This window comes from Physeter macrocephalus, chromosome 4 (genome assembly GCF_002837175.3).
Source record: "Physeter macrocephalus isolate SW-GA chromosome 4, ASM283717v5, whole genome shotgun sequence".
Taxonomy (NCBI): Eukaryota; Metazoa; Chordata; class Mammalia; order Artiodactyla; family Physeteridae; genus Physeter; species Physeter macrocephalus.
Window position 1 is genome coordinate 101176678 of NC_041217.1, and position 22831 is coordinate 101199508.

At 45.5% G+C, this 22831-nt stretch overlaps 1 protein-coding gene across 1 annotated transcript in view; it reads left to right on the forward strand.

Moving 5' to 3' along the window:
- Nucleotides 1-22831, forward strand: part of ABCA4 (ATP binding cassette subfamily A member 4) — a 133588-nt gene that overhangs the window by 18977 nt on the left and 91780 nt on the right. The window contains exons 6-11 of the mRNA XM_007128006.2: nucleotides 3651-3848; nucleotides 17093-17182; nucleotides 19491-19731; nucleotides 20745-20884; nucleotides 21557-21673; nucleotides 22352-22549. Of these exons, the coding sequence (XP_007128068.1) occupies nucleotides 3651-3848; nucleotides 17093-17182; nucleotides 19491-19731; nucleotides 20745-20884; nucleotides 21557-21673; nucleotides 22352-22549 (984 nt within the window). The remainder of the gene's footprint in view (nucleotides 1-3650; nucleotides 3849-17092; nucleotides 17183-19490; nucleotides 19732-20744; nucleotides 20885-21556; nucleotides 21674-22351; nucleotides 22550-22831) is intronic.

The window sequence follows — 22831 nt, forward strand, 5'->3', positions numbered from 1 at the left end:
GGGAAACTGACGTGCCTGGCGACTGACTGACTTGTGCACAGCTGTAGAGCCAGAATTGTCCGAGCTGGCGCAGAATCCAGGCCTTCTCGTTCCTAGTCCCGTGCTCGTTCAGTGGTTCTCAGGGTCCAAGCCAATAGCCTCAGCAAGGACTGGGAGTAAATTCTCAGGCCCCATCACAGACTGACCAGCGGTCTTTGCTTTAACAAGCCCTCCAGGTGGTTCTGATGGCTCAGGGATGAGAACCACTGCTTTAGTTTGGGGCCTCATGGGCTCCTGGCCCAGCATCCTGGGGGTGTGGATTCCTAGTGTGATGAACACGGTGAGAACGCATGATAAGCAGGGGCCTTAGCACAGATGCCCCGCCTGGCTCTCCTGGCCGGGACCGCACCTCCTCTAGACTCCAGGGGAGACGGAGATGTAAATAGAGAATTTCAGGGCCTTTGTCAGTCCTGAGGCAAAGGTCTGCACAAGGTCCTGTCTGAGCCCAGAGAAAGGAGGGGACCCACTTGCGTGGCTGAGGTTGGCTCCTTTGAAGGGGGTTTTCAAGCTGGTTCCCAGAATAACAATGGAGAAGCCCATACCTGCTTTTCTAGCTTCTCAGACCCTGAGGTTTTCACTGAAACTAGACAAGGGGAGCTGAGGTTCAGCCCTGAGGCAGAGTGTCAGGGCCCTTGGAACCCGGCACCCCCAGTGCCCAGGCTTGGCCACAGTGCACTCCTGGGGCGGCCCTAGGGGTCAGGCCTGGCTGCCCAGCCCTGCTTGGCTCCCCTCCCATCACAATCTGCGGTGGGGGGGCAGGGGCAGCATCACTTGCTCACTTTCCCCTTTGCTTTCTCTTCAGCTCATAAAACTCAAGTCCTGGAAATGCCTGTGATGACTTCCAGTTGGTAATAAAAGGGAGATGGAGATAAGGGCAGGAATTTAAGGGAAACTTCTTTCCAGTTCCTCACCTACGTGACATTTGGGTTTCTAATTGCTGTGCTGCTGGCATTAGGGCTGAGGCCTTTCATGTGAGGAGAAGACAGGGCCTGGGCCATTGGGGTGTGCCTTTATTTAGTGTTGCAGTTTCTGATTAGCTGATGCTTCCCTGATCAGCAAAACTCAGAGCTTAGGAAGGAGCCCAGCTCCTGCTCTCCGGAGGCCGGTCGTGTGGACCCAGCTCCCTCCATGCCTCCTTGCCCACCCTACTTGTTAGCCTGACTGCCTTGTGTGCCTTCCTCCTGATCTCTATCTCCGTCTCCTTGACAGAACTGTCCACGGGAATTTTCCTCCATGACAGTAGTGCTCTCTCTGTGCTGTCTATAGGGTAGCTACTAGCCACATGTGGCTGGTGGGCACTTGAGATGGGGCTAGTGCAGCTGAGGAACTGAATTTTTAAATGTTATTTAATTTTAATTATTTTAAATTTAAACAGCTACATGGGGCTTGCAGCTCTCTAACCGATCATCCTCATTATACATGGAATTTCATTCTTTACCATTAGGACTGGATATCCCTCTGCCTAGTGTCTGAGCACGGCTCCAAAGGGAATAGCATCACTCGGTCTCTCCCCATCGAGGGAATTATTAGGCAATTAAAGTAATACGGTGTTCTGGTCCATCCCTCATCACACCTCTCACCCCCAGCCCTGGAACCTCGAACATTCTTCCAGGCCCAGCTCAAGTGTTGCCTCCTCAGTGAAACAGTTCATAAACCCTCCCTTCTTTGTCCTGCCCCCTCCCCCTTCCCTAATCGACAAAGAGCTAACAGCTAACGGGTAATGGTTAAGCACAAGCTGTGTGTTCAAATCTCAGCAAGGTCACAAGGTTCACTACAAGTTAATAAGCAATCTGTTTCCTCATTGCTAAAATGGAGATAATAAAAGGACCTACCATATACGGTGGTTTTGGGGGTTAAAAGAATTAATATCCGTGAAGCAATTAGAATAGTGCATGTCACATAATAAACACTCAGTAAATACCAGCTACTTTTACTAGCAGTTCTCAACACTCCCTCTTCTGCGCTCTGGTTTCACGACGTTCAGCCTAGCACCTCCTGCTGTTTAAATGCCTGCATTTCCAGCTAGCCTGGAAACTAGCCTAGCTAGTTTTTGGGAGGGCAGAAAATTCATCTTATTCTCACTGTATCCCTAGTAACTCTCCTAGTCCCTGCAGAATGGGAGCACAGTGAATGAGCATTGAATGAATGAGTTACATTTTCATGGTGTCCCAGCTTTCTCCCTCGCCTGTTGTGTAACCTTCTCAAGTCACCTAACCCCTTTTCCATCACTTCCCTCCTCGGGAATATTAGAGGTTTGGACTCTAATGAGCTCTTTAATTCCCTCCACCTCAAAATGTTTTATACTCTGGGAATAGAGTTGGGGTGAGGTTTTGCCTGGAGATGAGAAGTAAGGTATGGACAAAACAGGAAGGCTCTGTTGGAATATGCACCCAGTTACAGGCCCCTGAGATTCACGGAGTCCACACCCACTCAGCACCAGCTGTGACCTGGGCCTCATTTGGGGACTGGGCTTCTGTGTGTGGTCTGGACAGTTTCCATACAGGGGGTAACACAGACCCACCTGCTCCATTCTCTAGCCCAGAGGATTGTGTAGAAGGCATGGGACTGTGGAGGCCAGGGAAGTTCATGAACCTGTTCTATTTATGGTATTTAGGGTTTTGTCCACTACTGGGAGTCCAGGACTCCAGGAGGCCAGTTACTGTGCTGGGTGGACAAGGGTCCCTGGCCAAGGTTGAGGCCTCCTTGGCCTCTGGAGGCCATCATGGGGATTGTGCTCCACAGGAGCTTTCGGATGTGGGAGCTCCAGGGGTTAGCACCGTCAGATAAAATACAGGGTGCCTGGTTAAATTTGAATTTTAGATAAACAACAAACAGTTTTTCAGCATGAGGATGTCCCATTTGGACTCTGTTTGGGACATACTTGTACCAAAAATTGTTCACTGTTTATCTGAAATTCAAATTTAACTGGGCATGCAGTATTTTTATTTGTTAAATCTGGTGAGACATGAAGGCAGGGGTGGGCATTCACCATCACTCCAAATGCATTCTAGTCAGGCCCCCACCTCAGTTTCAGGAAGTAGGTCCTGATGGTACCTTAGCATCATGTGCTAAGAAGGGATGACTTAAACTGTAAAGTCTCTCTGCTAAAATGAGGCCTGGGAATATATTCATTTTCTATGGCTGCTATAACAAATTACCACAAACTTAGTGGCTTAAAACAATACAAATTTATTATTTTATGGTTCTAGAGGTCAGAATCTAAAAGTCAAGGAGCCAGCAGTGCTGTGCTCCTTACTGAGGGAAGTAGAGGAAAATTCATTTTCTTGCCTTTTCTAGCTTCTGGAGACTGTCCACTTTCCTCGGCTGGTGGCCTCCCTTCATCTTCAAGGCAGACATTGTTTCTTCTGCCTCCCTCTTCCACATTTAAAGGACCCTTGTTATTACATTAGGCTCACCCAGATAATCCAAAATAATCTCCTTATTTTAAAGTCAGCTGATTAGCAACTTTAATTTCATCTGCAAGCTTAATTCCCCTTGCCGTGCCACATAACGTATTCACAGGTTCTGTGGGTTAGGACATGGACATCTTTGGGCGGGCCAGTCTTCCTCTACTACAGGGAGGTTTCCAGTGTTGCTTTTCCTTTCTGCAGTTTGCTCATGGAGTCCCAGACCTAGTGCTGAAAGACATCGCCTGCAGTGAGGCCCTCCTGGAGCGCTTCCTAATCTTCCCCCAGCGCCGTGCGGTGCAGACAGTGCGTGATGCGCTGTGTTCCCTCTCCCAGGGCACCCTACAATGGATGGAAGACACCCTGTATGCCAACGTGGACTTCTTCAAGCTCTTCCATGTGGTAAGGGAGGTATCCAGCTGCCCGCCCCTTGGGGGGTAATTCCTGGAGGCAGTAGGACCTGGTGGAAGGCCATCGGGGACTCACAAATTGACAGTCAGGGAAGGCACGAACCTGGTGTTCCAGACGTTCCTTGTTCAAGACAAGACAAGACAGGCTCCAAAGGCCCGGGAATCAACTGATAGTATTTCCAGAGCCGTGGCCCAGACATCCAGGAGTCACCATTAGGATCACCATTAGATATGTGCTGTGGCAGGTCTGGGTCCCCCGCAAATGTGGGATAAGCCCTCTTCACCACCTCTGGCAGTGTGGAAAGGAGGAGCTAGGTGATAGTGGAAAAATTGTTAACCTTTCCTGGCCCCATCACTCATCTACAAAACAAATATAATACTTTATAGAGTGGTAGAAAAGATACATTAAAAATATATGCAAAACATTTAATAAATTTCCATAAATGAGAGCTTCACATTCCCTTCTCTGGGTCTGCTCTTGACCCCAAAGTTTACTGTTTCTGGATTAAAAAAACAACAACAAGAAAACCAAGAGAAAATGTCATAGAAAATTTCCAAAAACTTGGAAAGCCTAATCTAGCTCAACACTGTGTTCAGAACTGCATCCCAGACAGACTTCTTGGGATCCAGTCATATCTTCTCTTTTGCTAGAAGGGTAAGATGAGAGGGAATTATATAAAGGAGGCATCGAGCATTGGTTCTCGTACTTCAGAGTGTAGGAAAATCATCAAGGAAGCCGGTAAAAGATGCAAGTTCCACATTCCCACCCCCAGAGACTGATTTAGGAGACCTGGGCTGGGCCAGAATCTGCCCTGTTACCTTAGGTGATTCTGATGGCGGTCATCATAGGCCACGCTTTAAGAAACACTCAGGGCTTCCCTGGTGGCGCAGTGGTTGAGACTCCGCCTGCCGATGCAGGGGATGCGGGTTCGTGCCCCGGTCCAGGAGGATCCCGTGTGCCGCAGAGCGGCTGGGCCCGTGAGCCATGGCCTCTGGGCCTTCGTGTCCGGAGCCTGTGCTCCGCAACGGGAGAGGCCACAACAGTGAGAGGCCCGCGTACCGCAAAAAAAAAAAGAAAAGAAAGAAAGAAACACTCAAAATTAGAATTATAATTTTCTAGCATTGAACTGTGTTTTCTCTTTTGCCTGCGTTTTAATTTCTGGAACTATGTTTCGGAGAGTATCAATCACTGAGAACATGGCAGAGGAATTTGTGTTTTGTCTTTTTACATTCGCTCTCTCAAGTCCCAGAAAACTTGCTCCAGCCTTGTCTTCAAAAGCAAGGTGAAGGCTTTTAAAAACAAAACAGAATAAAACAAGACCCCACAGTTTCTGGCAGGGTTCACACTTCATCCCTTTCAGCGTGACTTTTCCTTGGAATGTTACTCCATAATTTCCCCAGCTCATCGGGGGGCCTCCAGAATGGGTAAGAGGGGTCAGACCTATGGATGCCACCAGCCCTGAGAGCCAAGGGCCCCAGAGAAGGTCTCTGCAGGGAGATTAAAAAGCCATGCAGTTCAAACTTCTCTGTCTGAAGTTCCATGAGGAACCCGATTTTAGACACACTTCTTAGCTTGTTTTCAGAATCAGACAGGAGAGTGAGTAGGTGATAAAAATCCTTATTCTGAGCGGCTGAACCCCCGCCCAGCACAGTGGGAGCCCAGTGCCTGCGTTTGCAGAGCTGTGGGAGCTTCCCTGGGTGCCTGGGATAGTGCAATCCTCTGGTCACTAGAAAACGGGCAGCGTCATACATCTGTTTTTGCAGCACCTTGGCCACTGGTATAGTACATGTACCTTTGGGGCATGAGGACAGCCTGGATAATAGCAGGAGAAAGGGGAACCTGGGCAAAACTTTTCATTAGGGTCTGAACCCATAACTCAGGCTACTGGCTTCAGGATGTTTATTTATCAGATAAGAAAGACTAGACTGTCTTTCCTGCTGCCCTTATATACTGCTCTGGCAAGTGTTAGAGTTCAGAAACCAGAGGAGAATTTTGGCCAGTCACCCTCACCAACCCGAGATGGACCCTAGGTACTCACCCGTGTCCATGCACTCAAACCTGAATTGGGCCAGGCATTGTGCTGAGGCCAAGGGCCCAAACATGGCTTTCATGCCCTCACTGAATTCCCAGTTACCCTGAGACAGACAAACAGGCCATGTCACAGCACTGAGGCTTGGGACATTTGTTCCCTAGAGCAGTGGTACCCAGGTCTGGTTGCACACCAAGTCACCTGGGGAGCTTTTAAAAACTACACTTGCCCCCCCACCTTCATCCCATAGATTCTGATTAGTTGCCTTTAGCATTTTTAAAAGCTTCCCAGATCATTCTAATGTCCAGCCAGAGTTGAGAATCACTGACCTACAACATACGAGTTTGATTTACAGTCTCAATTTCTGTAGACCAAGCCCAATAATAATAGTAATACCCAAATGCACCTAAGGCTTCGAAGTACTTTCATTTGATCACCCCTAAGACCAGGATGCTATGCAGATGCATCCTCCCTGCTGTCCTCTTAACGAAGCCGGTGAGCGACCCCAGAGACTGCCAAGAGGAGCAAGTTCTGGCAGGAGACAGGCTTACCCAGGAGATAGTGTTGCCCCTACCTACCATCTTTTTGTTCCTGCTTGTCTCTGTGTGGGAAGACCTAACCAAGACAGGACACATCGGCCCCAAGCAAAGAGGACAAACACCCCATGTGGTGCCCTTGAAATGTGCTTTTCCAGCTGACAGATGGACTGAGTGGCTAAACATTTTTTTTTAATTACTAAGAAGGAAACCTAAAAGGAATTGCAGGCAGTAAGATGGGATTTTTCCTCCTGTACCCATCCTATTGTGTTTTTAGTAAAATAGCCCTGAGGCAGACACAGAAAGGCTCAGGGCAGAGCCTCCGACCTTCTCAGAGGGGCATGGGCCAGGCGGGAGACAGGGGCAGGGGCCTCTCTGGGACGAGTCTGTTGTTGCAGCTGGTTGGCGAGCAGCCATGCTTAGGTCCAGCGCCGGGAGTGCTGTGCCTTCTGTTCTCCTGGGCTGTTTCTCACGCACACGTACACCAGTGTATAAATAAGGTTTTAGTAAATGCCAAGTTGGTGCTCACTAACAAAGAGAGAGGGGCCATCTCAGCAAACCACCGCACGGCTCCTGCCTCTGTCGTGTCAGGACCTGGGCGTGTGGGTGGAAGTGTAACCTCCAAACCAGACCGTGGAGCCAAGAGACTCAGAGAGGGCCACTGGGGACTCAGCACCAACTGGGGCCAGCTGTGTTTTTCCTCAGCCCCTTGGAGATCAGAAGTGAGTGTTGTCATCCTCAAATAATCCAAATGCAGTACCCTCGCCTTACTCCACCCCACCCATCCCCATATGTGCGCTCGCGCCTGCCTGCCTGCACATGCACACGCACACGCACTGGATGACCAGTGACCTAGGTGGGCTGGGACGAAAACAGCAGCCAGCTGGCTGGATTTTCTCCAAGGAGGTTTAGCCCCTCTTGGTTTCTCTTGGGTTGAGACAGTTTGAAAGAGCTTGTCTTCACCTGTGGCCTTTTTGGGCTTAACGCCCCCAGCTTGAAACCCCACAGCTCAGACCTGGGTCCAAGGTACGGTGGCTGCCAACACTACCTGAAACGTTTCACACCTCATAAAAAATGGTGTGTCAGTTTCGGGTGAGGGGTTGGGCCATTTCCCATCTGATTTGGCCCAAGGCGTGTGTGTCCCTCCCCCTACTCCCCCTCCTCCCCCTCCTCCCTCTGCGATCCTTCCTGTTTTCTCTCTGACTCTGGTGCACAGCTTTGAAATCTTGCTGAGAAGCGAATCTGTCCCTTCGGCTCTGCATGTTTATTTGTGGAAGTTCGGTGGGGAACTGAGGAGGTGCCAAGACCTGCCACATTGCTGGGAAATCTGCGTTCCCTCCCTTCCCCCTTCTCAATGGTTGTTGATAGAGGAAATTTGGCCTCCCCGGCATTTTGGCCCACGGTTTTCCCCTTTGCAGTTGCTTCCAGTGTGACATGATTCAGCTTTCTTTCCTTTCCCTCAACTGCTACTCAGTCAAGGTTTTTACTTTTCTGACTTCATTTTCCCCCGTCTTTGTGACTGTGGGGTGGCTGAACATTGAGTTCCGCAGAAGAAAGGCCGGTCTTGGGGGTGCTTGCTACATGCTCTTTTCAATGTCCCGCTTTGTTCTTGGCTCTGCTCCCTAAATTCCTGAATCATTGGGAATAAATGTGGGTGGAGTGCCCCTGCCCAGTGCGAGCTGGCCATGGTTTCTGCTCTCTTGGATCATTCGTTGCAGTTTGTTAAATTTCAACTATGCGTTTCAGTTTTCAGGTGATATTGCTGCGTCAAAATTCTCTGGAAAGGCCCCATGTCTCCAGGATTTTACCATGAGGTCCCATTAATGACTTAATTTCATGATCTCTCTCCCTTCCGATTTCTGAATCTTTGGACTGTCAACTTTCTCCCATTTCTGTGTGTGGGGGGGCGGTTTAGGGAGGGAAGAGGAGAAAGGAGTGGTATCCAGTGCCAGCAGTGTGGAGGGAGGTGCAGCAGGGCTGCTGAGCGAAAGCAAAACCAAGTCAGCAAATAGGATTTTTTTGTTGTTTGAAAATTATTAAGCCACAGCAAGTATAGTTGATTTACAGCATTAGTATTTGTTCTTCCTACATCTACAAAATTATGTGTCTATTATATTTCAAAATTTTGGCGAACTGATTTTGATAAGGAAGAAATAAAAAGGAGATAGAAGAGAGGAACATTAATGTACATTAAATATATATTAGGCCCATGGGCTTGATTGCCATTGGCCTGCCTTGGTTTCTTTAAGACTCCAGGCCTGAATAGGCTAGGGCTTATTTTCATGCCAGGTCAGATGCTGTTTTATGAATTTAAAAAGAGAAAAAGACTGAGAGGTCAAAACTAAAGTCGCTTAGAACACAAACAGGCCCCTACAAAGACTGCTTTTAGGATAATGGGTCCTGGGGTTCTGGCCTTTTATTCAGTAGCTGTAGATTGAGCACCAACATGTTAGGCATCCGGTTTTCTCCAAGGTAAACTGGTTTAAAGAAGGATTTTGGCCTCTGACATTTCTTATCTCTCCAGAACAGTACTTCTTAATCTTTTTATGGATTAGAACTGCCTTTGAGAACCTGACAACAGCTCTAAACTTTTTCCCTAGAGAAATGTAGGTTCACACAGACACACAGAGGGTGGGGCTCTTGGAGCCTCTGAAGTCAGACCCCAAGTTAAGAGCTTTTGCGTTAAAATTTCTTTCCTACTTACCATTAATATATGTCCTTTCCTAAAGGCTCTCAATATAGCCACAGATTCTCCCTTAACTCTCCTTATGAAGTAATCAGCTTCTCCCCTGAGCACAGGACCGAGTAGTGAGAGGACCAGAGGGTGGGCAGCCAGCTGGGGCCCACAGAGATCTCCTGGTGGTCAGGGACTGGGTCCTGGATCTGCACTGGCTCCTTTCTTGCTGTCATTTAAAAGGAACTCAGCCTTTCCCTCTGTAAAATTGAGATAGCAAAACCTATTCCATGTATCTCATGGGATCCAGTGGTGAAATTCACATTAGAGAAGAGTTGGAAAAGTGCTTTGAAACAAAAAGCATTTTTGCTCTAACAAAAACTAGAATGCAGCTGCTTTGTGGAAGGCCCCACTGTGCCCCGCCCCCATTGCTCCACTCCCAGAAGCATCCTCCTCAAACGCTTAGGTGGGACATTCTCCTTCCTCCGACCCTCAGACTAGGAAGAGGTCTATCTCATGGGGTCGTCTTTTGACTTCCCATAGATTCCAAAACCAATTTTGCTTTCAGCAACCACAAATACCAAGACTGAAGTCACCTCAGAGAGAAAAAGGCCCAGTTTCTGTTGAGCCAAAAAAAGTTCCATAACTTGTCTGTTCAAGAGCCCACCCTCTTGTTCAGACTCTCTGCCCCCTCCAGTCCTGGGAAACAGCATGTCTCTGTGACCTCTCCCGGTAGAGACAGTTTGGCATTTCCCCCCTGCTCTGAGTGATTTAGTCTGAATTCTCCACTCATGACGCATTTCCTGGTACTCAGGGTGTCCCCTCCTGGTTGCCCCCTCACCACTGAAGCCGGCTTCCTCTCTTTTCATCTGATGCTTCACAACTGTCAGGTTGCAGCAAACATGCTTCAAATCTACATTCCTCCAGTTGCCTAGCAACAACTTCCCTACCGGATAAATCTGGATTTCCTGTAGCGGCCCACAATTAAACACAGTGGGCCCCTCACTGTCTGTCCACCGTTTCGTCTGTTCTTCACCTCTGTCTGGGTGCTTCAAAGGCAGCAGCTCATCCCTTACTCCAGAGCCTTCCACCAGCTCCCAGAGGCCACATTATCCCTATAAAGACACTTTTAACCCAAGGCTACCTGTTTACCCTTGTGTTAGATAGATCCTCAACTTAGAAATCAATACTGTTTTCCAGATGGCCTTCTTTGAATCAGAGAAAGTAAAACAAGAATTTCAACTCATAAAACATTCCTTTTGTGTGCTGGCAGAGTGACATCTGTTTGATTAACCCACTGGATCCAAAGCACCAGCAAGAATTGCTCAAACAAGACTTTTTTAGTAGCTAATATGCCTTATTCTGCCTTAAGAAAAAATATTACACAGTCCCAAAGGACAGACATGTATCTTGTCCCTTGGGAACCCAGAGACCTCATGTAGCCAGAATCTTCTTGGCTACATGGCTAGGACCTTGTATCCATTCCTTAAGTACTGGATCAAGGCCCAGGGACCCCTCAAATCAACCATAGCTGATGGGAGATGATAGAGACATACCTTTTCAAGAGCCCTATTTGTATATCCAATCTTCCTTCCTTACAAGGTCTAATCAGACCTTGAACTTGGGTTGGCAGTGCTGAGGCCAGTCGTGACATGGAAGTGTTACCTGTTGTTTGGGAAATTAAGAGAACTTATTTGGTATAGGAAGCAGTGGGGTGTGTGTGTGTGTGTGTGTGTGCGTGCATGCGTGTGCGTGTGCGTGTGTGTGAGTGTGAGTGTGCGAGTGTGGCTTATGATTTACACTGCATTTGGACTGACTCTCCTACTGCCTGGAGTCCCCTTCAGTGGAGTGTGCGTGCGTGCGTGTGCGTGTGCGTGTGTGTGAGTGATGATACTTGCCGTTTTGGTCTGTGACCTTTTCTCCAGAAATGGTTTCACATTTCCATTCAAATAAATTTACAGTCCCTTCCGGTTCTTTTGGCAGGAACAGTCCATGCGAATTTGAATAGATAATGGGAGAGGGAGCCCTGGGAAATTTATTGTATAATTTATGGCAACATCAGTCAGACAATTGGTGACCAGATACGTATGAAGTGTTCCCTGGGGGAATGGGCACTGTTCTGAGATGTAGGTGGTATCTAAAACGAACGTGTGAGTATAAGACCTTCATTATTTACCATCTCCACTGGAAAGAGCTAGGAAAGGCATTGCAGCTATGGTACGTGGCACACAGCTGTAACTCAGTAAATATTTGTATAATGAATATTATTAAATTATTATCAAGACTGAAAAAGAAAATGTTAACCAGACACACAAATGCATCTCAAGCAGTTGTTCCTCCTGTTCCCTCTTCCCCAAATTTCTGGTCTTGTTCTTATCTGGCTGTCTCTCCAGTCTCTCTTGCCATCTCTCCTTACATTCCTCCCTCCACCTGGAATTCCTGGTCCTCCCGTTCTGTCCACAAATACTGCCCTCATCCTCATGATCATCACGTTGTCTTCTTTCAAACATTAGCCAAGTGTCACCTTCCCCGTCCCCAGGTGGAAATGACCACCCCCTTCCTGTAAGTCACCATCATACCTTGTAAAAACATCTCTCATGAAATGTAAAATCACAATAGACTCCGTCTCTTTTCCACTAGAGTATATTTTATTTTCTCATTAATTAATACAACACATATTTATGGAGCATTTACTGTGTACCATACCCTGAAGATATAAAAACAAAATAAAGCCTATTCTTATGTTTAATGAGTTTACAGTATAGTAGAAAGACAAATATCCTAAAAAATAATAGCAAACCAATATAAAAGTGATAAATAAATGCACTGAAGATTATAGGAGTAGCTTGGAGGGGCATCTACCCCATGGAGAAGGAGGGCAGGAAGAAAGAGCATGACGGTGGGGGAAAGAAGGCTTTCTGGAGAAGGTGAGGTGATTTCACCTGAGTTGACTATGGCCAGTAGGGGTAGGGTGAGGATGGGGTGGAATGGGGGAGGTTGGCTGTCTTATCTATTAGGCCCTAAAATGATAGGCATAGTATCTAAGGGCAAAAGGGTTTGCAGAGGCCTACAAGAATGTTTAAGAATTGAAAATTTAAAATTATGGCTCTGACGGGCTTCCCTGGTGGCTCAGTGGTTGAGAGTCCGCCTGCCGATGCAGGGGACACGGGTTCGTACCCCGGTCTGGGAAGATCCCACATGCCGCAGAGCGGCTGGACCCGTGAGCCATGGCCGCTGAGCCTGTGCGTCCAGAGCCTGTGCTCCGCAACAGGAGAGGCCACAACAGTGATAGGCCCGCGTACCACAAAAAAAAAAATAAAAAATAAAAAAATTATGGCTCTGAAATACAAAGAAAAAGCTTTAGAATTAAAATTGATAAACATTAAATTGAATCTTTAAGAAAGGTAATATTATTCAACTTTTTGCTTAAATTTAATATTCATGAAATTTTAAATTAAAAAAACTTTTATAGTTCAGTTTTTCTCCCTTTACAAACATTCCTAAGTATTTGCAATGATTGCTGAGAAATTGTACCAGATCATTCATTTAACGAGTTAGTCAAGGTCAAATAATTTCAAAAGCAAAATTAAGAACCTTAAAAAATTATCTATCTACCTATCTATATCAATATATAGATATAGGTACATTATAGCTATAGATAGAGACACAGGTGCTTTTAATGTGTTGAATTTGAGGCAGGATGGAATTTTAAGGCCAGAGTGTGCCTAGAGCCTATGGAGATGAAGGAGAGGGGATGGAAAGAAGATGTCCACTTAGGCAAAACATAGGCATGGATAATCTCCAGCCCACAGTCAAGTGAGGAAAACAGACAACAAACTCACGAAGAAGAGAAAGTAATTAAAAGCGATAGGAGCTGTGACTGATTGGTTGCTGTCCAATCTCTCTGGACACCTGAGTGTGACAGTTGCTTATTTTCTGTGCCTCTGGGTTTCTAGTCCCTCTAGGTACCTCCCATTGTCTAGGACCCTGGTTGTTTTTCTCTGCACAGCTTCTTTAGACTCCATTCCTTGATTCCAGCTTCTTCCTAAGGCGTTCTTTCAGATATCTCTTTGCTCCCCTCTCTGCAGTCTGAAGGCTCATCCTGCTCGAAACTCAGACCCAACACCAGCTCCTAAATCACCAGGCTGGGGATTTTGACAATGGGATGGGAATGGGGAAGCATCAGTGATGACTCTCAGGCTTCCAGCTCTGGTGAGTAGGCAGGAGGCAGTGCCACCAATTGAGGAAGGGCATCCAGGAACAGAAGCTGGTTTGGGGGAAGATGATGTGATCAGTTTAGGACAAGTTGGAGTTATGCAAATGTCCAACAGACAATTGAGGGATGAAATGCAGATTTAGAAGTCATCAACAAAAAGGTAGCAGATTAAATGAGAGAGGGAATGAAAAAACCCAGAGAGAGTGTACAGAATGAGAAGAGCAAGGGTATGGAGGTCGAGAATCTCCGCATATAAGGGGAAAGTGGAGGATGAAGAGTTTGTGGGAAAGGCAGGGAGGGAACAGAGAAATCCAGGTGAGATGAGTGTCATGAAGGTAAAGAACATGACCAAAAGTGTCAAGAGCAGAGAGGTCTGAAAAGACAAGAACCAAAAGCACCCATTAGACTTTAAAACTGGGAATTCTAGTGAAAGCATCTTAGTAGGATGATGCGGTGGAAGACTGGGAAGTGTTGATGAGGAAATGAATCACTGAATGTGAACTGTTCTTCCAAGAAGTGTGGGAATAAGGGGTGGAGGAGGGAAGACCCTCCCGCAAGTAAGAGAGAATTCTTCCTGCCTTACTGGCTTTGATATGGGACATTGATGTTTTTTTCTGCCTATGGACTCAAACTGAAACACCAACTCTTTGTGTGTCTCCAGCCTGCCAACTCACCCTGCAGATCTTGGGATATGCCAGCTTCCATAATTGCATAAGCCAATTTCTTATAATAAATCTCTTCCTATTTATATACATCTATTGGATCTGTTTCTCTGGGGAACCCTAACTAATACACTGCCCTTAATGAGCATACCATTTCATGGAGTATCAGGCATAGAAACACTTATAGTCAATCTGCTTCTTGCTATAATATAAGTATTCATTCATTCATCATATTCAGTATGTGCCTGAATGTCTACTATGTGCCTAGCACACAGACACAGTTCCTGTCTATATGGAGCTTAGAATCTAATAAGAGAGACAGATAACACATAAACAGTAGAAAAATTACCAGTGGTGAAGAGTACAAGGAAGGAAATAAAGAGGACACCTTAAAAGAACATAACAGGGCAAGGGCAAGCAAAGAAGCATAGAAAAAGAAGTATCATCTAACTGTATCATGGGGACGCTGTCTTTCACATAGATAGTGGTATCAGGAATGAGACTAGAAGGATGAAGAAAGCTTTACCAGGCAGAGAAGGTGGGGAGGGGGAACAATGTGCAGAGCCAGGAGGCATGAGAAAGGGACCAACACGTTAGGGAATGTAGAATGAAGACTAGATGCTGGAAGAGAAGCAAGAGAGAAGGCTAGAGAGGGAGCCAAACACCAGCTCACGAGAGTCCAGGTGTGTTCAGTATGGGTATTGACCTTCTCTCCTGGAGGCAGTAGGGAGCCATGGAGGATCTTTGTGCAGGAGAAGTGACATGATTGGATTGGCCTGTTGGGTAACTCAGGCTATAGTGTGGAGGGTACATTGGAAGGAAGGAGACTTGGGGCAAGGGGACAGGAAGAAGGCTGTTCTGATAAAATGTTCTGAGACAAAAGCAAGGAGAGCCTGAGCAAAGGCAGTCTAGTGAGGAAGGAAAAAAAGAGAGAAGAGAATATTGACTTATTCGTTCATTCGTTCATTTATCCATTTATTTATGCATGCAAAAAAAACTTTTTGAAAATTTTGTTATAGAAATAACTATAAAAGTAGAGAGAATAATATAATGAACCCCCATGTACCCATCACCCAGGTTCAACTATTATCAACATTTGGCTATTCCTGTTTCTTCTGTTCCTTTTTTTCCCTGAAGTCTTTTAAAGCAAACCACAGACAACATTTCATCCTCACATACTTCCCTGTGTATCTCTAACATAAAAACTTACTTGTTTTAACAAAAGCACAGTGCTATGACCACACCCAACAAAATTAACATTAATTCCTCAATATTACCTAATACCCAGTTATGTTCACTTTCCCTCTGATCGTTACAGCTGGTTTGTTCAGATCAAAATCAAAATAAGGTCCACAATGGCATTTTAATTGATGTGTATCTTAGATCCCCTTTCATCTGTGACAGATCTTATTGGAGATAGCTAGGAGGGAGGGAGATATCGACTGAGTGATATCTTGCCATTGGCACACATTTTTACCTGCTGGCTTCCTCCCTTCCTACCTGTTCTTCTTAGCAATTAAAGTGCTTTGCCCAACATACACTGAAGCTATTTTCGAGGAATTTGAAAAGTAGTCATGGCAAGACCAAAGCCTAGGCCCAGTGTTAAGGTTAAGGAGAGAAGACTCTTCTCAGGGGTATAGTTTCAATGGTGGCTTTGCTGCTCCTTCCTCTAGAAAATTCTCCACCTGTCTGCTTTGTAGCTCTCATATGTAACAAAGCCTTTCATATTACAGTTAGAAAGGAAGCCTGAAATGTTGATGCTCCAAGAGTGTATGTACACTTATTCTTCAGTTCAGAGTCAGAGAGAATACGAGGGCTCCTGCACCTACAGCCAGGAGAGAGTGGAGCAGGACCACAGCTAGAAACAGGAGGCTGGGCCGCTCAAAGCCTAACTCCACCTGCTTCTCTGCTCTGCCACAGCTGGATCAGTACACCCATCATTTAGGAGAGCCACACCGGCAAATAAAAAGGCAAGGCTTGTGGCTTGTGGTCCATAAATGCGTGAATCAGAATTATACGTTGAGCTTGTTGAAATGAAGATTCCCTTGGGCTTCCCTGGTGGCGCAGTGGTTGCGCATCCGCCTGCCGATGCAGGGGAACCGGGTTCGCGCCCCGGTCTGGGAGGATCCCTCATGCCGCGGAGCAGCTGGGCCCGTGAGCCATGGCCGCTGGGCCTGCGCGTCCGGAGCCTGTGCTCCGCAACGGGAGAGGCCACAGCTGAGGGAGGCCCGCATACCACAAAAAAAATTAAAAAAAAAATAAAATAAAATAAAATGAAGATTCCCCTCCAGGCCTACTCAAGATGCACACTTGAGTTTGAAAATCACCATCTTAAAAGTTAGAATTCAGTCCTAAAAAACAGAGACTCGGTGATTCAATCATTTTTGAAACTATAAAGAATGAAGTTATTCATTCAGGACTTGAACTTGATTTCCGGAAAACAAGGTGTTCACCTCAGGCTCTGGGACTTGGAGCCAGCAAGCTTGTGAACTTCCACGTTCCCCACCACAGTGGAAAATGCACAAACAGCTCTGTGTCGCCGCATGGGCCTGGGGTCACCAGAACACTGGCGTCACTTAGAGAATCTGCAAGGGAACTTCTCTCTCTTTAAGGCTGCCAGCCGCAGCTTTAAAAAGAAAGGTTCTGGAGTTGGCCGAGTCTTCCATAAGAGTGGTGCTGAACAGAGGAAGAGACACAACCTGTCTGGAAAAGACATAAAGGGACAACAATGACAAGGAAGCCCGAGGTGAACAGGTGGGCACCCTCTGCACGTGGCCTTCCTTTACACCCCAGCAGCTGTGCTCTGTCTTCCTTCCTCCAGGATCCTTGTCTGGTGTTGCTAAACCAGCAATCAGAATCACTTTGGTGTATTTAATGTCACCATGAAACTATTTGTGATTGCCTAGCTCAGCAGGGCTGAGAATAAGAACCTTTGATTTTCTTGATTAGACAAAAGAAGTTTGTTTCTGAAAGCAATTTTTCAGAAGAGGTTCCGTGATCAAAAAGAAGGGAGGAAATGTTTTTCAAGCATACAGGAGATCAGATAGCACCCGTGTATATATGTAGAACTATATATATATACTATATTTTTTAAAATATTTGTTCCTATCAATTACAGCTTCCCAAACTCCTGGACAGCAGTTCTCAAGGTATCAATCTGAGATCCTGGGGAAGAATATTATCTGCTATGATGTCAAGAATTCAAGAAGTAAGTGGCTTGATGATAGTAATATAATTTCATTGTATCTTTCCACCATTTTATCACACTTATTATGTCAAATAATTTAATTGTACCTCAGACCTGTTCAAGGAGAAATACATTTGATCTTTCCATCTAGCAATTTCAAAATACCTGTTCGTATCCTTAATTATCTGTGCTCCTGGGTCAGAGGCAGTAAGAAAGGAACTGTTCATCTAATTTCACACCTAGAAAGAAATAACACTCTGTCTGGTGTAGCAGATTATCAGTGGACTGACAGCTGAATCTAAGTCTTTCCACTCTTTCTGATGTGATCCAATATTCTATTATGCTCTTAAAATCCACATAAATCTATACCATTAATAGTAATCGCATACACTTACACAGTGCTTGCAGGCACTAAGTGTCTAACATACATATTTACATATTCATTTCATCAGAAAGATAGTGACTTTTTTGTGTTGTTTTGTAAAAGATGCGCACATTTTAATCAAATGCCAAGCCTTTGCCCATATATAAAATGATTCTCCACTCAACAGATGAGAGGTGCTGGGGTCATAATGATGAAGAGACAGATATGGTCACTGCCTTTTGAAATGTATAGTCCAACAGGGAAGAGAGATGTGAAATGAACAGTTATCTTCAAGTGTAATGAGTATTATGAAAGAGAGGCAAAAGGGGAAATATAATTTTCCCCAAACTTTTTTTCCCCTCCAGTATTCTCATATGACTTGGGCTTTGCCAACCTGGAAAACTGCATGGTTGGAGTCTGTCCTCATAAAACTAAGCTCAGTCTGGGCAGAGTGCCGTGCAGGGAAAGTTAGAGAAGGGCCCGTTGTACTGATGGCCACCTGCTGCAGGGGGAGTCTGTGTTTAACATTCTTTTCTTCATAAGCATTTAAAAAATTCATATCAGTATAATAGGGTTGAAGTCGATAGAGAATTTTTTTTTAATCTCCAAAGCATATTAAAGCTCTTAATTCCATGTGGGAGTTGCAGAAGGTTTCTTGCCTGTCTAGATAGCAAGTCTAGCATTCATGACTGGGTTGAAGCAGATGGCCCAGTTTATGTTAACTGATACAAGACTGACTCTGGAACAGCCCCTTCATCTCAGAGCGCTTTGATTAAATGAGCAACATAATAATGGTAATAACCCCTTACAAGACTGTCATAAGACTTACTGTTGTTGAAGCAATTTGAGATTCCACCTTTATTATTGAAGCCTAGACTGTGATTATAGGCATGAGTCAATATGTGGATTCTACATGGCGCTCAGCAGTTTCAGAGAGCAAGTGTTGGCATGTGGACAGAGAAGAGATGACTGGTAAACATCACTTATTGCAGTGGGAGAACTGTTTTCAGTCTCACCTGTTTGAATCCTAATGGTTTTTTAAATCCCCAAGTGCCTTTGAGAATAAGTAACCAAGTGTATTTGGGGAATAAAAGCAGCACGATTTTTATTTTGTATTTTCCTTTAAAGTCAAATGGTATTATGGGAACTGAGACCCTGGCAACTCTGGCAGCCCTCAACTTAGTTCTCAGCATTTTAGATCTACCTTCAAAAAACGAGGCCACTGAGTGCCACCAGTACCTATATGGAGAGATGACCACCAGCCTCTTCTTAGTTTGGTGAAGAATTTAAAAAGAGTTTTCCCAAGAATGAAGACTTCATCTGTTCTATATTTGCTTAGATCTTAAAACATACATACACACACACATACACACACACACACACACACACACACACACACAACACTAAAAGAAACCACAAACCACACATTTCAGGGAAATGGAAGAGTTCACATTTGGTAAAGCTAAGCTAATAAGAAGATAGTTTTCCAAATATAGAAAGCTAAATTCTAAACTATTTGGCCAAAGAAATTTGCCCTGACTTTGCCTTTCTAGGACAGAGCTACTCCTCTATTTTATTTCCCAGTTTTCCAGTAGCTCCATCTTGGTGGGATAACAGAATCTAAGAACTGACTGATAGAGAAATATTCTCTGTTTCCCCAAGGGCACATTCCCAAGGAATTCAAACTAAATGGACGGGAAAAGAGAAATAATATTGAAATACTTTGGAGGTTAACTCTTTTATTTTCTTTAAGGCTCATCCTAGTTTCCTCCTAGGCCCTGAGTGGATGGCAGTAGATTTTATTTCACAGCTGGATTAAGGATTGCTAAGCATATATATGTTTTCTTTTAAACGTGGAAATCAAATGCCTATGCAAAGGTCTCCCCAGACTTTGGAGCTTTGACTTCACAGTGGATTGTGACTCTGACTACCTTAGCATAACCTGAAGCCTTTGCCTTGCCATAGTTCATCCACCGACCAAGTGTTCAAGACTTGCTGTGGGTGACCAGGCCACTCGTGCAGACTGGCGGTCCAGAGACCTTCACACAGCTGATGGGCACTTTGTCTGACCTCTTGTGTGGCTACCCAGAGGGAGGAGGCTCTCGGGTGTTCTCCTTCAACTGGTACGAAGACAATAACTATAAAGCCTTCCTGGGGATTGACTCCACAAGGAAAGATCCTATCTATTCTTATGACAAAAGAACAAGTAAGTTTCCTAAATCCTGCATATAAATTGGCTTCTGATGTTGGTTAAGCTGATGGGTTAACACTTCCAGGTGAAATTAATCCTGGGGTTGATTTTCCCTTGGTCTTGTTGAGGGGCTTTGGGCAAAGAGGCTTCTCCTTCCAGAGAGTCCATTTCCCCAAGTAGGAAGTGGGCAGTGCTCATAAAGAATTCTGGAAGTGAGCCATGGAAGGAACTGAGACCCACTTGGAACGGGAACGGAGGGGACATTTCCCACTGATCTGATTGAACTAGGGTTATGTTCTAGAGGAAGAGAAAGATAAATGAGGAGGCAACCCAGAGCTGCAAGCAGAGCTGGGGTCAGAAGGGCTCTGGAGAGTAAACATGGCTGTGGGATGTTTTTACAAACACAATGTAGTGAAAATCCGTGTGTGTAGTACTGAATTATGTTCCAAATGGCAAGTTGCTGGCAAATTATCTTTCCCACCTTTCACTATTTTTTTTGGCTCCTGTCGGGTAAAGGAGGGTGGGGTGTGGACGAAATGCAGCTGGGCAACCCTCTAGTTAAAAATGGAAAAGAAGCAGCAAGGCACACACCAAAAGCAGCTGGGCCCTAAGACAGCCACACACAACAGAGAAGTTAAGCAGCTAATTGAAAGGAAATTATTGAGTCTAAAGCTGAGATTGCAAGGGGAGGCCTTGTTTGGCCTCTCGGTCCCTTTCATCTGAGAATGGCCTCTGTTCCTTGCAATAATCATAAGCAGGCTTCTCAACCTTCCTCTAAAGCAGAAAAAAAAACACAGGGCAAGCCCCATCCTTTGTTTCTCTGATGAGGCCTTTATTGAGATGCACTGTGGCATTTTTACTTACTAATGATGAGCTTGTTATTGGTGGGGTACAGCCTATTAATTTAGGTTATTTGTCAAATCCTCCAGCATACAGTTGAATGAGACGTGATTTGAACACACTAATGACTATGTTTAGCTCTGAGCAACGGGGAGTTTCTATAAAATCTGTCCCTTCTCTCCTGACAGCAACCTTTTGTAATGCATTGATCCAGAGCCTGGAGTCAAACCCTCTAACCAAAATAGCCTGGAGGGCAGCAAAGCCTTTGCTGATGGGAAAAATCCTCTTTACTCCGGATTCCCCGGCAATACGCAGGATACTGAAGAACGTAAGGTCCCAGCTGGTCTTGTCCCTTCTGCCTTCTCCTCTGGCTACCCAGTAGAATGAGAGTGTGTGTGCATGCATGTGCGTGTATGTGTGAATGAGTGTGTGTGTGTGTGTGTGTGTGTGTGTGTGTGTCTGTATTTTTTACTGTGCCCTCCTGGTGGTGAGCCTCATGTTTGCTTTTTGCTAAGTGGACTCTTGGTTCCTCCCCCAACCACAGACATCATTGGAAGGCTTTGCACCAATGCCCCTGCCTGGCCCTCCCCTCTCTTTGCAGCCTACAATGAGATTTTCTTCCTCACTGCCTGAATTCTATCCCAAAGGGAAGAGTTCACAGTTCTCTGAAGCCTGGCTACCTGGAACAGACAAAGATAGGGAGGAATGGAGGAAGGGCATTTGCTCACAGGGAGTCCAAATCCAGCTTTAATGAGGTTCTGAGACAATAACATCATCAATATTATGAGTACCTCTGAGATACTAAGAAATAAGATTCTGTCAATCTGGGAGGGTGGGAAATAGCTGATTGTTCTGGGAAATGTCAATCAACTGAGAAAATAAAGATACTTCCTTGAAAAGCCTTTCCTAAATATTGAGGGTTTGTGACAGGAAAGGTACAACCAGGATTCTCTCCTACTTTTTCTCTTTCCATTCTTTTGCTGTCTCTGTCTGGTTTTAGGCCAACTCGACGTTTGAAGAGCTGGAGCGTTTCAGGAAGTTGGTCAAAGCCTGGGAAGAAGTAGGGCCCCAGATCTGGTACTTCTTTGACAAGAGCATGCAGATGACCATGATCAGAGTACGGATGGCATTAGAGGTCGGGAGGCGGGGGGAGGAGAAAGGCCAGGAAAGTTCCATTTGTTTCCTTTGCCCAATAGAGGGTTAATCACCCCTGGAGTTAGATCAAAATATAATAAGCACCAGTTTTGGAAGCTGTCATCATGTGGAATCACCGACTTTGGGTGGGATATAGGTTTCTGAAACTCTGGGAAAATGTGAAAACCGCCATAAGACCAGTGACCTCCTGAGGTTTCTTGCTGTTATGAATTCACTTGAGGGCCTCAGATTCAAAGGGGCATCTCCCCAAGGGGCCAGCTCTGTAACTGCAAAAGGTGGTTGAGTGTGTCTCTCTGGTCTCATTTTCAGTTTCACAAAACCAGGAGATAAAGAGTCCTGCATAGCAGGGATAATTAAAAGGGAACCAAAGAAAATCCTTAAGAAAAAGAAAGCTTCCTATATACCATTTCCCTGCCCCTCTCCCCCATCCCCACATACATGTCTCCCCTCTGTTGTAGAGACCTATGTATTGGGGGGAAATGGGATATAGATAGATATGCCTTATGATGGAAGAAAACCCACTAGATTTTTAGGGAGCCTTAAAGTCTATCCCATTTGTTAAAAATTAGAAATGGCCTAAAAACAAGACCAAAGATCCTGTGGAATTCTAAATGCTGTAACTGTATTGCTTCTTCCCAAGGACACCCTGGAGAACCCAACAGTAAAAGCCTCTTGGAATCGGCAGCTTGGTGAAGAAGGTATTACTGCCGAAGCCGTACTGAACTTCCTCTATAGGGGTCCACGAGAGGGCCAGGCTGATGACATGGACAACTTCGACTGGAGGGATATATTTAACATCACTGATCGCACACTACGCCTGGCTAATCAATACCTGGAGGTGAGGGCAGCAAGCCACCTGAGGGCCACATTAGGCCCCTCCAGGACAGCCCTGTAGGTGGAGCCAGAGATCCCTTAGCAAGTCAAGTTGTCTTGGGTTTCAAATCTCATTTTTCCCACTGAAGAAACAAGAATTCCCACAGCCCCCAGAGATGGATCCTGTTCTCTAACAGCTTATCCACAATTAAATAGTTCCCTCTTCACATCTTCTGCCTCCTAACAGCTCCCTGACTCCTCCTTGGCTACTCCTTCTGCCTTGTAGCTCATACAGTATCGTGTCTGT